Genomic DNA, 13,435 nt, shown 5'->3' with positions numbered 1-13,435 from the left:
ATAATTTTCTCGTTAAAGTATGTACCAACTAGTACGCCAAAAAGATGCCAGTGACCATGTTAATTTTTTGGGGTTGGTAACCTTTGTGCTACCATTTTGATATAGATTTTAAAATGGAATCTAAAATAATGACGCATTATAAAAATAAATGTTTTACTCATAAATGAAAAAGTTATGCTTATAAAAAGCTACCTATTTACCGCTAGGCTTAATTATATACATGTGAGTGTTTTAATTTTAATTTGCTAATGTTAGCATGCTAGCTGGCTACACTCACCTCTCAATACAATTTGGGAAAGACTACTTCTCAACATTAATCAAAAGTGATAATTCCATAAAAAAATATTTCAAATATTGCTTGTACTTGTTCTTAATATATAAAAAACATAAGTTTTGAGTCATTTGTTGCATCACTGTAAGCTACTAGCGACTACTCGTTTTTGTTTATGCTATCATTGTGAGCAACAATCCATTTAAATAACTGCTCGTACTATATTTATGAGTATTAATATTCAAGCAGAACCTGTCTTAATGGTTATTTGGCACAGAGTAGATTAATATTACATTAAAAAGCAAGCAGGCTAGCCTGAACATTGAATAACCTAATTGTATTACTGTACAAAAATGTATATATTTTTTGTAGACAGCTTGTCTGAACATTGAATAACCTAAGTGTATTACTGTACAAAAATGTATATTATATATATATGGGGCGGCGTGTCCGACTGGTTGGAGCGTCTACCTCACAGTTCTGAGGATCGAGGTTCAATCCCCTGCCCCGCCTGTGTGGAGTTTACAGGTTGTCCCCGTGCCTGCGTGGGCTTTCTCCGAGCACTCCGGTTTCCTCCCACGTCCCAAAAATGCATGCATGGTAGGTTAATTGACAACTCTAAATTGCCCGTAGGTGTGAATGTGAGTGCGAATGGTTCTTTGTTTGTATGTGCCCTGCGATTGGCTGGCAACCAGTTCAGGGTGTACCACGCCTCCTGCCCGATGATAGCTGGGATAGGCTCCAGCACGCCCGCGACCCTAGTGAGGAGAAGCGGCTCAGAAAATGGATGGATGGATGGATATATATATGGCGTTAGGAGTATTGACTGATATTCCATTTTTCTCATATGTCAAATTATTTTCCCCGTGTACTAAGGCAGCAGTGTTTGTATTTGTGATTATGCAAATGACCGCGGGCTGTTGACAGAGACAAGGTCTTCCCCCGGGTTTTCGCTCTAATTGCAGTCAGGCTGTTATTGCGTCTAATTAAGCACCGAATGCCGCAAATAAAGGTTGAGTCAATGAATATTAACGTAACTTGTGTACTGGCAGGTTAATGGAACAGCAAACAACTTACATGTTGATCCTTTTATATCTCACAAAAGAACCCCAAATAATTTTCTTCAGTTTTTCTACAAAGGCAGGTAACAAATGAAGCATGAGTGTTTCTTTTGCTCCCAATTTAGGCCACCACCGACCTCTATGGGAACTGCACACTACGCCACTCAGGAACATCAGCAGCAGCTCCAGAGGCCGCTGGAGTGTTCGCTCTGGCTCTCGAGGCAAAGTATGGACTATCTTTTAACCCCTCTCATGTTCTGTCTTTATGTTGTTCACTGTCCTCATGTAGTCAACATGCCCTTGTGTATCTTACGTCTTACAGTTCTTGAGGTCAAAGGGCATACAGCCACTTTGCCATTTCCTGACTGTGGGTTATTTCTAGTCTTTCTGTTTATTTCTATTGTGCATGGTGGCGAGAGGAGAGGTCACACTGATTATATGACAGTACACCATTGCTCATGAGCAAGTCTTACAGTATTAGACGTGGTGTATTTTTTCTACTAGTTCTGTTTCTTTCTATTGTTATCTTGAATAACTGGCGAGAGGAGTGATACATGAAGTACAGTATATGACAGTATAAATGACGCACATTCATGAATATCTCGTGCCCTTCCCTCCCTGACCCAATGGTTTATTCCTACTCATTCTGTTAATTTCTATTGTGCATGTTGGCACTAATCATGAATCAGTGGCAACAGGAGTGATCATGACCCAAACATTGTGTGTACTTGTGCCTGTTTATTTTTTTCAACTTTATGGATGAATTCAAATCATTCTGTTTATTTCTACGGCAGTAATAACCTGACAGTACATATACTGTAATTATAGAGCATTCACATGTGCTTTTGGGTAACTGAGTGCATCACAGATTATTTTTTATTTTTGTGTATTATTTCTAGTGCCTGTGTATGACTGAGCAGCCCTAAGATTTTTTTCGACTCTAAAGTTTATTCTTCGTTGTTATGTTTTTTTTTTCTACGTTCTGGTAGTTTGTCTGGCAGTTCTGTTTATTTCTATTGGTGGCAGTAATCATCAATAAATGGCAAGAGGAGCCATCAAAATAATTGTTGGACAGGCACATACTGTGCATTGAGCACAAATGTATTTTTGTATGACCAAGCATACCTTAGCTTTTTTATTTTTGAAAGGTTTATTCCTCGTTGTTCTGTTTATTTCTAATTGTAGTAGGGCCTTTGTCCAATAAACAGGAAAAGTGTGGGTGTTGAACCCATGTACAGTAATCTTCTGTCCTTGTCTAGTCAACTGTCCTCATATAATCTTATTTCCTTATTAGTCAACTGTGGTCATGTAGTTTTGTCCTTTTACTGTGACCACTGGGTTCAGATAAGTTTCCATGGAACTAGTTCACGTTATTTACGTCCTTCCCAGTTGACTAAAGCGGATCAGGGACAAACATTTATTGCACACAATAATCTTTTCAGTCACTGAATTTATCTGCTTGCTTTATCTAATTTAAAAGCTAACCTGAGTCTTTCATGATGCAAAGTCGTCCAATCTCTGCGTCCTTTATTCGAGATTTCCCTCGATGTGACCTCCTTAAAAACATGAGTCAGTTCTTTACTTTCCAAAGAGACTTTTGCTGTATTTATTTCCCATTTATTTACACCACTTGTACCACTGCCAGAGAGTGTTTCTGTGTGTGCTAGTGCTAAGGTCAGAAATAATTGATTTGGACTCATAGATACCAATAAAATGTTGAAAAATACACATAAATACTGTTAAGATCGGCAGTGCTTGTGTATTTTAAAGTATGTATTTCTGCACATGCACAAATGAAAGTAACTGGGACTTACAGTATGTGCTGTTGTTACGAAGCATAACTAATTAAAAAGTACAAACTGCAAAAGGTGATTTGCTGCAAATTTAACCTCCGGAGGAGAGCCTTTCCTTCCTCTCCGATGCTTACTTTGTCACGTGAAAGCGCTGACAAGAATCTAGCCCGCCATTAACAGACACCAGCTTAGCGTAGTTGTGCAAAGAAACCACTGTTTGCTCTGCACACACGATGATGATGTCGCTGTCGGGGGTGAGTGGCTGCTCTCGCCCTGTCAAAGTGTTTTTACGGGCCGAACACTTGAATAATGTGACGGTAGGAAAGCAAAGCAATTAGTTGCTGGGTGCGTCATCTACTTAAACCAAAGCAATGCCTACCTTGAATAAAACAAATTAAAAAAAAATGGGTAATAACTAATTATCTCAGTTTATAAAGGCTACTATTCACACAAAACTGCTGAGCACATTTGAGCTATGTTATTAAGTCAATTGCTAACCAAAACACCAGCACCTAACAAAGCACAATGATGAATTAAAGTATGGAGTCTTACTAAGATGGTCTCACATCATGCACAAGTCTGATGTGTCTCCAAGAGGGTTATTTTAAAAAATTTGTTTTAAACTCCAATTTAACTTAAAATAAATTGTGTTATAAAAGTCCATCTATCCATTATCTGAGCCGCTTATCCTCACAAGGGTCACGGGAGCGCTGGAGCCAATCCCAGCTATTATCGGGCAGGAGGCGGGGTAGACCCTGAACTGGTTGCCAGCCAATGACAGGACACATATAAACAAACAACCATTCACACTCACACTCACACTCACACTGACACTCAAACACACACTCACACCGAGGGGCAATTTAGAGTCTTCAATTAACCTACCATGCATGTTTTTGGGATGTGGGAGGAAAGCAGAGTGCCCGGAGAAAACCCATGCAGGCACGGGGAGAACATGCAAACTCCACACAGGCGGGGCCGGGCATTGAACCTCGGTCCTCAGAACTGTTAGGCTGTTAGGCTGACGCTCTAACCAGACAGACGGTCACCGTGCTGCGAATTATAAAAGTAATATTGTTAAATATTTGTATTTATTTTCAGTATATTAGGTAAATGTAAAAATAGTCTTTAAAAATAAAAGAAATTAGAGCCACTACCGCTATACATTCTGATTGTGGTTTCATCGAATTCCCAGTACATGTTGGAATGCCTGCGATTGGCTGGTGACCAGTTCAGGGTGTACCCCGCCTTTCGCCCGAAGATAGCTGGGATAAGCTCCAGCACACCCGCGATCCTAGTGAGGATAAGCGAAACGGAAGTTGATGTTGGAATGCACGACACAGTTTTAGCGGAGGGCCACGCACCCTTCTTTAATCCTATAATATTGGTTGCCAACAACATGCCTGGTGGGACACATTGTGGTTGTGTGCAGTACTCATTCATTCATTCATTTCCTCTACCTCTTTGGTTCCCTCCCCAACCCCAGCCCCGACCTGACCTGGAGAGACATGCAGCACCTTTCAGTGCTGACCTCTAAGCGGAACCAGCTCCACGACGAGGTCCACCAGTGGAGGAGGAACGGCGTGGGCCTGGAGTTCAACCACCTGTTTGGCTATGGCGTGCTGGATGCCGGGGGCATGGTGAAAATGGCCAAAGAGTGGAAGACAGTACCCGAACGCTTCCACTGCGTGGCCGGATCTCTCCAGGACAACCAGTGAGTCCCCTTTCTTAAAAGATGTCAATATATGGAGCCCTCCTCTCAAATGAACGATCTGCAGTTAATTAAAGAAAACTACTACAGAGTTGCAAGACAACATGAATGTGATGACAAGCACAATAGACATGTTTGCCTAATTAACTAAAGGGTAATTACAATGGCCTAATTTAAAATAAAAACATGAATATCCACTTCATAACTCCAAACATATAGCTTGCCACTTGCCATTTTCTGTGTGCATCATGACTGAGTTATGAATAATCCATCCATCCATCCATCCATTTTCTGAGCCGCTTCTCCTCACTAGGGTCGCGGGCGTGCTGGAGCCTATCCCAGCTGTCATCGGGCAGGAGGCGGGGTACACCCTGAACTGGTTGCCAGCCAATCGCAGGGCACATACAAACAAACAAGCATTCGCACTCACATTCACACTTACGGCCAATTTAGAGTCTCCAATTAATGCATGTTTTTGGGATGTGGGAGGAAACCGGAGTGCCCGGAGAAAACCCACGCAGGCACGGGGAGAACATGCAAACTCCACACAGGCGGGGCCGGGGATTGAACCCGGTTCCTCAGAACTGTGAGCCTGACGCTCTAACCAGTCGGTCACCGTGCCGCCACGGTGCATCCTGCTCTGGTAAATTCCTATTACACATCATAATTACACACTAACAATGTATAAAAAATTACATTTACCGTCCACCGTTCCACCGTTATGAATAATCATAATATTAAAATGCATATACTCTTTAAACAGTTTTTTTTTTTTTATGATGATATTTTTTATCATAATAATTACAGTATTTCTGTCATGACTACACCCAGACAAAGTGAAAAAATCTACACCTATACCATCTTTAAACATAACTTTAAAATACAATTAATAAAATAATTACAAGGCCGACTGGTTAGCGCATCAGCCTCACAGTTCTGAGGAGCGGGGTTCAATCCCTGGCCCCGCCTGTGTGGAGTTTGCATGTTCTCCCCGTGCCTGCGTGGGTTTTCTCCGGGCACTCCGGTTTCCTCCCACATCCCAAAAACATGCATAGTAGGTTAATTGACAACTCTAAATTTCCCGTAGGTGTGAATGTGAGTGTGAATGGTTGTTTGTTTGTATGTGCTCTGCGATTGGCCGGCAACCAGTTCAGGGTGTACCCCGCCTCCTGCCCGATGATAGCTGGTAGAGGCTCCAGCACGCCCGTGACCCTAGTGAGGAGAAGTGGCTCAGAAAATGGATGGATGGAAAATAATTACAAATAAAATAATAAATACATATATTTATTGTTAAATCTTTAATTAATTTATTTTCTATTAATTTTGGTTTTTAATTATAATGGATTTATGGATATTATGGCATGATGTATCATGACTTCATTATATTATCCTGAGAAATGCTCATATGTGAATTTTTCTTGTTAGTTTATTTTCATGCCTATATATTTATTTTCATCATTTCATGACAGATGCTTAAATGAGAAATAAATCAGTATTCCCCTTCCATTGTTAAACGGTAAAATACACTTAATAATACAGGAGTGCTTTGATTTGGAGTGACCTGACCTACAAGTTCGAGATACGAGCGGTCGATCGGATGATTTTTTTTACTTAAGATACGAGCACTGTATGGTGGCATGTGACTCAACTCACTTCACAAAAGCAGCAATTTAGAAGATAGCATTAGTAAATAATCTTCCAAAAGAGGATTTTGAGTTGTATATTGCCACTCTCAGCTGACCCTAGTGAGGATAAGCGATACGGAAGATGAATGAATGAATGAATTTTAAGACTGCAACACACCTGTCTCACAGTCGAGACCTGGTTTTGAATCTCAGTTCAGGCTTTGCTGTTTGTTTGCATGTTCTCCCCCTGCTTTTGTGCGTTTTCTGCAAGTACTCTTGCTTTCGCCCACATTTCAAAATCACAAATTTTAGCGTTATTGAAGACTAGATGTGAATGTGTACAGCAACAGAAATCTGGGCTGTGTGTTTCTACAGGCAGAGTTCATAAGGCTAACTGTCCTATCAGCCAATGAAAAAAAGCACCTGCTCCTCCTGTCCTCTAGGTCAGTGATTCCCAACCTTATTGAGCCAAGGGACATATCTTACATTTGGAAAACCTCACGGCACACCAACAAACAAAAATGTCACAAAATGTGGATTCACAAGTCAATGACACACTTTCTGCCATCTAATAGAAGAGCATTTATTTGTTCTGTCTGTCTTTACATGCCGCTGGCATAGATAGATGAACAAAGATACATTATTTGTTTTCAATGAATAATATTTTGACCAATTAAGGGAAATTTTATAATTTTCTCGCGGCACACCAGAAGAGGTCTCACGGCACAATAATGTCCCACTGCACACTGTTTGGGAATTACTGCGCTAGGTTGAAATGACAGAGTAGTCACAGAAATAATAGCCCATTATTTATTTTGTAGAAGTTATATCTACATCTTTTCACCAAAATTATTAATTAAAAACAACAACAACAACAAAAAACATATTGTACTCATCTGTAGTGGGCCCCAATAGTGCATAGCACATCTACCTCACGTCAAGAAGTCTGGATACAGATGTCAGCTCAGGCCTTCCTGTGTGGAATTTGCATTGAACTACATTTATAAAAATATGTCAGATATTCATCAAAATAGGTGGCACGGTGACGGATTGGTTAGGCCATCTGCCTCACAGTTCTGAGAACCGGGGTTCAAATCCGGCCTCGCCTGTGTGGAGTTTGCAGGTTCTCCCCGTGCCTGAGTGGGTTTTCTCCGGGTACTCCGGTTTTCTCACAGATCCCAAAAACATGCATGGTAGGTTAATTGAAGACTCTGAATTGCTCGTAGGTGTGAATGTGAGTGCGAATGGTTGTTTGTTTATATGTGCCCTGTGATTGGCTTTCCTCCCACATCCCAAAAACATGTATGGTAGGTTACCGTAATTTGTCATGTATAATGTGCACCCATGTATAATACGCACCCCCAAAGTTGACCTCAAAATTCTGGAAAATCCTTCTTTCTATGTATAATGCATTTTTACAGTGCATGATTTTGCTTCTACCCATATGATCAAAATACGAAGTATTTTCTGTCTTTTGTTAGTTTTTTCAAGTAATTATCCATATCATAAGGCTTTTTGGTCTCTGGATCTGGCCTGTGCTCTGCTTATTTCTAAACCATGTACTAATGAAATTGCTCCAGAATAATGATCAGAGAAAAGTGGCAAAGGGAAATAAAGTTAAGCCATAAAACCAATGAAACAGTGTTTATAAGGCACAGACGCTAATGATAATGTTAAGTCTTTTGCAAGCTAATTTTACGCCTCGCAAATGGTGGCTACATCACGTGTTACATTCTTCGTCAGCTCGCCGTTCTACACAGCACCACCACCACTTTGTCGCCGCTATTGTGCTGGAGAAATAATTACAATAAGGCCACCTCTGATGAGACCGTCTCTGTGGGGAAAAGCAATAAACATCAACAAAGCATGGGCCCCTGTGCACTATGCCATGGCTCTGAACGCTGATCTGATAGTGCCGCTGGCTGACTGTGACTTACTTAGCTGGAGGAGAAGTTCTCATTATCAGAGGAGCTGGCATGCTGGGCCACATTGCGCGACTTTGTTGTTTTCAATCTCCAATGGTGAGGTGTTCTCATTCGAAGAGAAGAAATTGCCTATAGTAGGCACACGAAATGTAGTACTGTGTATAAGGTCTTCTGACTAACACAGCAGCTGCTCTCCCACTTACTTTCTACTATATACTATTTTACTATGCTATTGAACTACGTCATATGATCATAAATATACAATTGTTTATCATTACTTGAGATATAGGGCTTTATTTTCGTAGACAGCGCATCTGCAGCGGTGCCCAAATGATGGTGGATTCTAATTTTCATGCAAGCACAAGGCTCACTCCGCATGTTTTCCATTTTGTCAGACCGGTCCATGCTAAGCTGGGTGTTTCGTGCTGCAGAAGGAGTTTCCTTGGAGATGTGCCTGGTGGAATGACAATTTGGTGACAGAAAGTACATCTACACTTATGCCTGGTCTGACCATGTCTAAATCTTGGTGCAAGGTAGACCGTTGGTCTAATGTGATTTTGGTGAATTTGGTCGGGGCACAGGCAGATTCCCACTCTCACTCAGTCCCACTCTAAAAGTAGAGTTAAGGCATCAGATTAAATTCTTGAATGCACCCATTGTTTGTTGCCACACAATGGCCAGAGCAGTGACAATAATCCACTCACGCATAATTCGCTGTGATTTTGCATCGTCCTCTTCCGCACAGAGATATCAATTGGGCCACATTTAAAGGGAATGAGAGGAGCCAATTTGATTGGTGGTAAATGAAATGGACTGTAAAGACTCCCACAGTGGCACAGCCCACCTACTCTCAGTTCCGCACTGGTCTACAAAATTACTAACACCATCTTCTAACCGGGCGGCACGGTAGTGACTGGTTAGAGCATCTGCCACACAGTTCTGAGGACCGGGGTTCAATCCCCAGCCTGTGTGGAGTTTGCATGTTCTCCCCGTGCCTGCGTGGGTTTTCTCCGGGCACTCCGGTTTCCTCCCACATCCCAAAAACATGCATAGTAGGTTAATTGAAGACTTTAAATTGCCGTAGGTATGAATGTGAGTGTGAATGTTTGTTTGTTTATGTGTGCCCTAGGATTGGCTGGCAACCAGTTCAGGGTGTACCTCGCCTCCTGCCCGATGATAGCTGGGATAGGCTCTAGCACTCCCGTGACCCTTGTGAGGATTAGCGGCTCAGAAAATGGGTGGATGGATGGACATGCAGTGCCACCAATTTTCTAAGAGGAGAATTGGTATAAAGCAGAAAAACAGAATACAGTGTACAAGGTCTTCTGTCTAACATGGCAGCTGATGTATTTAAACACCCCATGATCACAAACATGCAACATAGCTTGAATGAACCACATGCTGCTTCACCAAGACATTGCACCATATACAGCAGCCTGTGCTGGTACATTTCCAATAGAATTCATAGTACATCTATGTGCAGACAGTGGTCCCTAATGAAGTGTCCCAGGACTGTATGCTAATGCAGTCGGTTCGTGAGCTCAGCCATCTTTGAACCGCTCCTGTTTGAAGCTGTCTGCATTGCGGGCCTAAGCCTCCAATGTTAATAAACCTCCACTGCAATCCTTCTGTGTTCTCGCTCCTCAGGAGATGGACGTCAGCAGCGACGTCTTCAAAAACAACAACAACAAAAACAACCTGGATTTTCCCCTCTTTTCTGATTAAACCCATTATTGGGGGGCACTAATCTCCTTGTTCACAGTGAAGTCATGATTCAGCCTAGCATATGAAATTCACAGGTGAAAGTACTGTGGGTAAATATTGTATTTGTATTTCAGAATTTTCTTTCAAGGATGAAATGAGTATAATATTTTCATTAAATGAACTTTTGAAAAGATACAGTGCTTACCAAATGTATTAAACCAACTGTCATAAAAATGAGAACGCTGCTGTTTTTTGGGGGGCTGAACAGATTACTGGCATTTCAATTCATTTCAACGGGGAAAATTTATTTGATATGCGACTAAATTGTGTTACCAGCTTGGTCACAATATGAATTAATTTCGTAAATGAAGTTACCACTGTAGTCACATTTGAACAATACATTTGAATTGGGTTGTAATTTGGCCATGTAGACATCAGCTAAACTACACATGATTCTGAAGGAACTATAGGGCTCGTACTTCATTTAGTGGGAAAATTACGGTTCCAATTCAGAACCATTTGACTGTGACCCTTTCCTCTGCCTCCTCTGTCCTTACTTGCTTTGAACCATCACAAATCATACATTTTTGACACAGTGTTGATGTGTCCAATTTGTCATTTTCCTCCAGTAAAATCCAATCCGGCAACAAATTGGTGCTCGGCATTTCCACCGAAGCCTGCCAGGGCAAGGACAACTTCGTCCGCTACCTGGAGCACGTACAGGCGGTGATCACTGTCAACGCCAGCCGCCGCGGCGACCTCAATGTCAACATGACCTCGCCCATGGGCACCAAGTCCATCCTGCTGAGCCGACGGCCCCGCGACAACGACTCCAAGGTGGGCTTCGACAAGTGGCCCTTCATGACCACGCACACCTGGGGCGAGGACCCGCGCGGGACCTGGGTCCTGGAGGTGGGCTTCCGGGGCGAGGAGCTTCAACGTGGCGTCCTGAAGGAGTGGACGCTCATGCTGCACGGAACACAAAGTGCCCCTTACATAGACCAGAAAGTACGTGACTACCAGTCTAAGCTGGCCATGTCCAAGAAGGAGGAGCTGGAGGAGGAGCTGGACGAGGCCGTGGAGAGAAGCTTGAAGAGCTTGCTGAGGAAAGCCGACTGAAAAAACCCACCTGCATGTGTTGCTCTCATCGCATCCTGTCTCGAGTATTTCTTTCGAACCCCCTCCTCACTCTGCTTTTTGCACTTTCAGTTTCGACCTTCAATGAATGTTTATCAATAAAAGTACAGTATATCCTTCAGTAATTAACACAGAGAAACTATATTATCATTTTTACACTTGAACACAACAGTACATAAACCAAAGGGTCCACTCTTGCGCTTTAATTGCCCCGCACCTCTCTCGCGCTTTTTCTGTCTCTTCTGCCAATTGTTGTACAGGTTGTGACTGTAAATGATTCAGTGTCATCCTCCTTCACGTTTCTGTTTATATTTTTGTGACATGCGCCGTTTGTACAAACGACAAAGAGAGGAATGTGTCATTCCTTTGCAGCCTGTGCTCCTTCGTTTGTATTTCATAACCTTTGATGTACACTATAATAAATTTATCCAGCTGTTTATTAAAGCACTCGAGTGATTTGAAGCATAACATTCTCCGTAGAAGTAACATGCAATTTTGTCTGTGTGTGGGGGGTTGTACTAGGAAAACCAAAAATAACAGGTAGGAAGAAGACTTTCTACATTCCAAAGTTGAACACAGCTCATTCCAGGACATTGGTCTCTGATTTCTTCAGATTTTTTTAAAACAATCATGGAAAAGAATGAACATTAAAATTTAAAAAAATATTTCAAACTTGCCATCATAAGAACTGCGTCAAATGTGCAGGCATTTTTGAAGAAACATTTAAACTTTATTAACGGGCATACAAGTATAAAAAAACTAAACAAAAAAACAACAACATAATGCCAAGGAAATTCACTTTGGCGATGCACTTTGTGCACTTTGTCCTTTTTTTCAACATTCTTAATCTTGACTTTACAGACAATTAATCTTGACTTTACAGACAATTTAAAGCAACATAAAAAATGCTAACCACTGCACTGCACAATAAAGCGGTCTTAATGAAGAATGACAAATGGCGAATGAAAATGTGATGCAGATGAACATTTTGTTACTTTTTAACATTGTCACACGAGTCCAGCTTCAACAAAATAGCAGCCCTAGCAATACAGCTACCATTAGCAAAGGAAACAAGCTAATGTTAAATAGCCATGCCATGGCTGATACGTTGATGCGTTGTTTATAATAGTGCTAATATAATATAACAATAAATTAATTTAGCATTTTGGATTTTTTTTGGGGGGGTGGGGTTGCCTCAATTCGTTCTTCATTGAAAAACTCACCTATTTACTGGTTTGGTGCTCAGGCCAAAGCCAGGTCTACTATGAATAATAATAATAATAATAAAAAAGAAATACTGCTTTGGTGCCATCTAGTGGCATCTTGGTGCCAAGCAACTATGTTTAACAGAGGGTAGGAGCGTCACTTAGTCAGCTCATAGCAAGAATGTATACATGCAGTTTGTAGTCACCTCCTAACCTCTGCTCATGCGCGCCTCCCTGCTCACGCACATGAAAACACTTACCCGTGACTTTATATTCTCATTTATGCAGCTAACGTTGCTAGCTAACATTAGCTAAACACTTAACTGTGACTTGGTATTGTAATTCATTCAGCTAACGTAGCTAGCTAACATTAGCTAACATCTACATTTACAGATACACTTATATAATAACGCGATGTACTGGTGACTAGTCCATATTATTTGAAAACTACAAGTCATAGCTTTGTCTGTTAAAAAAAGAAATGCATTGCGACTATCTTGTGGCATCTGTGGCAATTTCAAACCTTTTTAGGTGGGTATCAATTACTTTTTTTTTTTTTTTTTTGCTATTCGTGGAAAGGCTTCACTCAATATTACCATTTTAGTTACTTTGAAATCTTATCAAAAATGTGTAGGCCTATGTCTATTTTAAGTTTGTGTTTGTAAAATAGTGATAACCATTTTGTACATTTTCTAACAAAATTTTCACCCAAACACGGACGTAAAACAATTAAAGAGATTCAAAACTAACCACATGGCAAGACACAGGTTGGTAAAACACGAGGGCGGGCATGGGTGCTAATTCCTGGTAAAAGTGGCAACAATATATTTGGAAGTAATTTTAGAAAAAAAAAAAAAAAAAAAAATCTCAATTATTCTGAAGCCACTGGACCATCCTTGAAGTCTTGTTTTGTTCATGGGAATCTAAGCAGCATCAGATGGACAGGACACTCTGCTGCTGCTCTGTTGCATCTGAAAAAGCACAAGAGGAGACAAATGTTGCC

General features: G+C 41.2%; 1 protein-coding gene across 1 annotated transcript in view; it reads left to right on the top strand.

Moving 5' to 3' along the window:
• Positions 1-11,695, top strand: part of pcsk2 (proprotein convertase subtilisin/kexin type 2) — a 34,187-nt gene extending 22,492 nt beyond the window's left edge. Inside the window, exons 10-12 of the mRNA XM_061790485.1 lie at positions 1,458-1,558; positions 4,612-4,839; positions 10,720-11,695. Of these exons, the coding sequence (XP_061646469.1) occupies positions 1,458-1,558; positions 4,612-4,839; positions 10,720-11,209 (819 nt within the window). The 3' untranslated portion in view covers positions 11,210-11,695. The remainder of the gene's footprint in view (positions 1-1,457; positions 1,559-4,611; positions 4,840-10,719) is intronic.
• The last annotated feature ends 1,740 nt before the right edge of the window (positions 11,696-13,435 follow it).

Source organism: Phyllopteryx taeniolatus, chromosome 11, assembly GCF_024500385.1.
Source record: "Phyllopteryx taeniolatus isolate TA_2022b chromosome 11, UOR_Ptae_1.2, whole genome shotgun sequence".
NCBI classification, from domain to species: Eukaryota; Metazoa; Chordata; class Actinopteri; order Syngnathiformes; family Syngnathidae; genus Phyllopteryx; species Phyllopteryx taeniolatus.
This window is presented reverse-complemented; position numbering and strand designations above follow the sequence as displayed.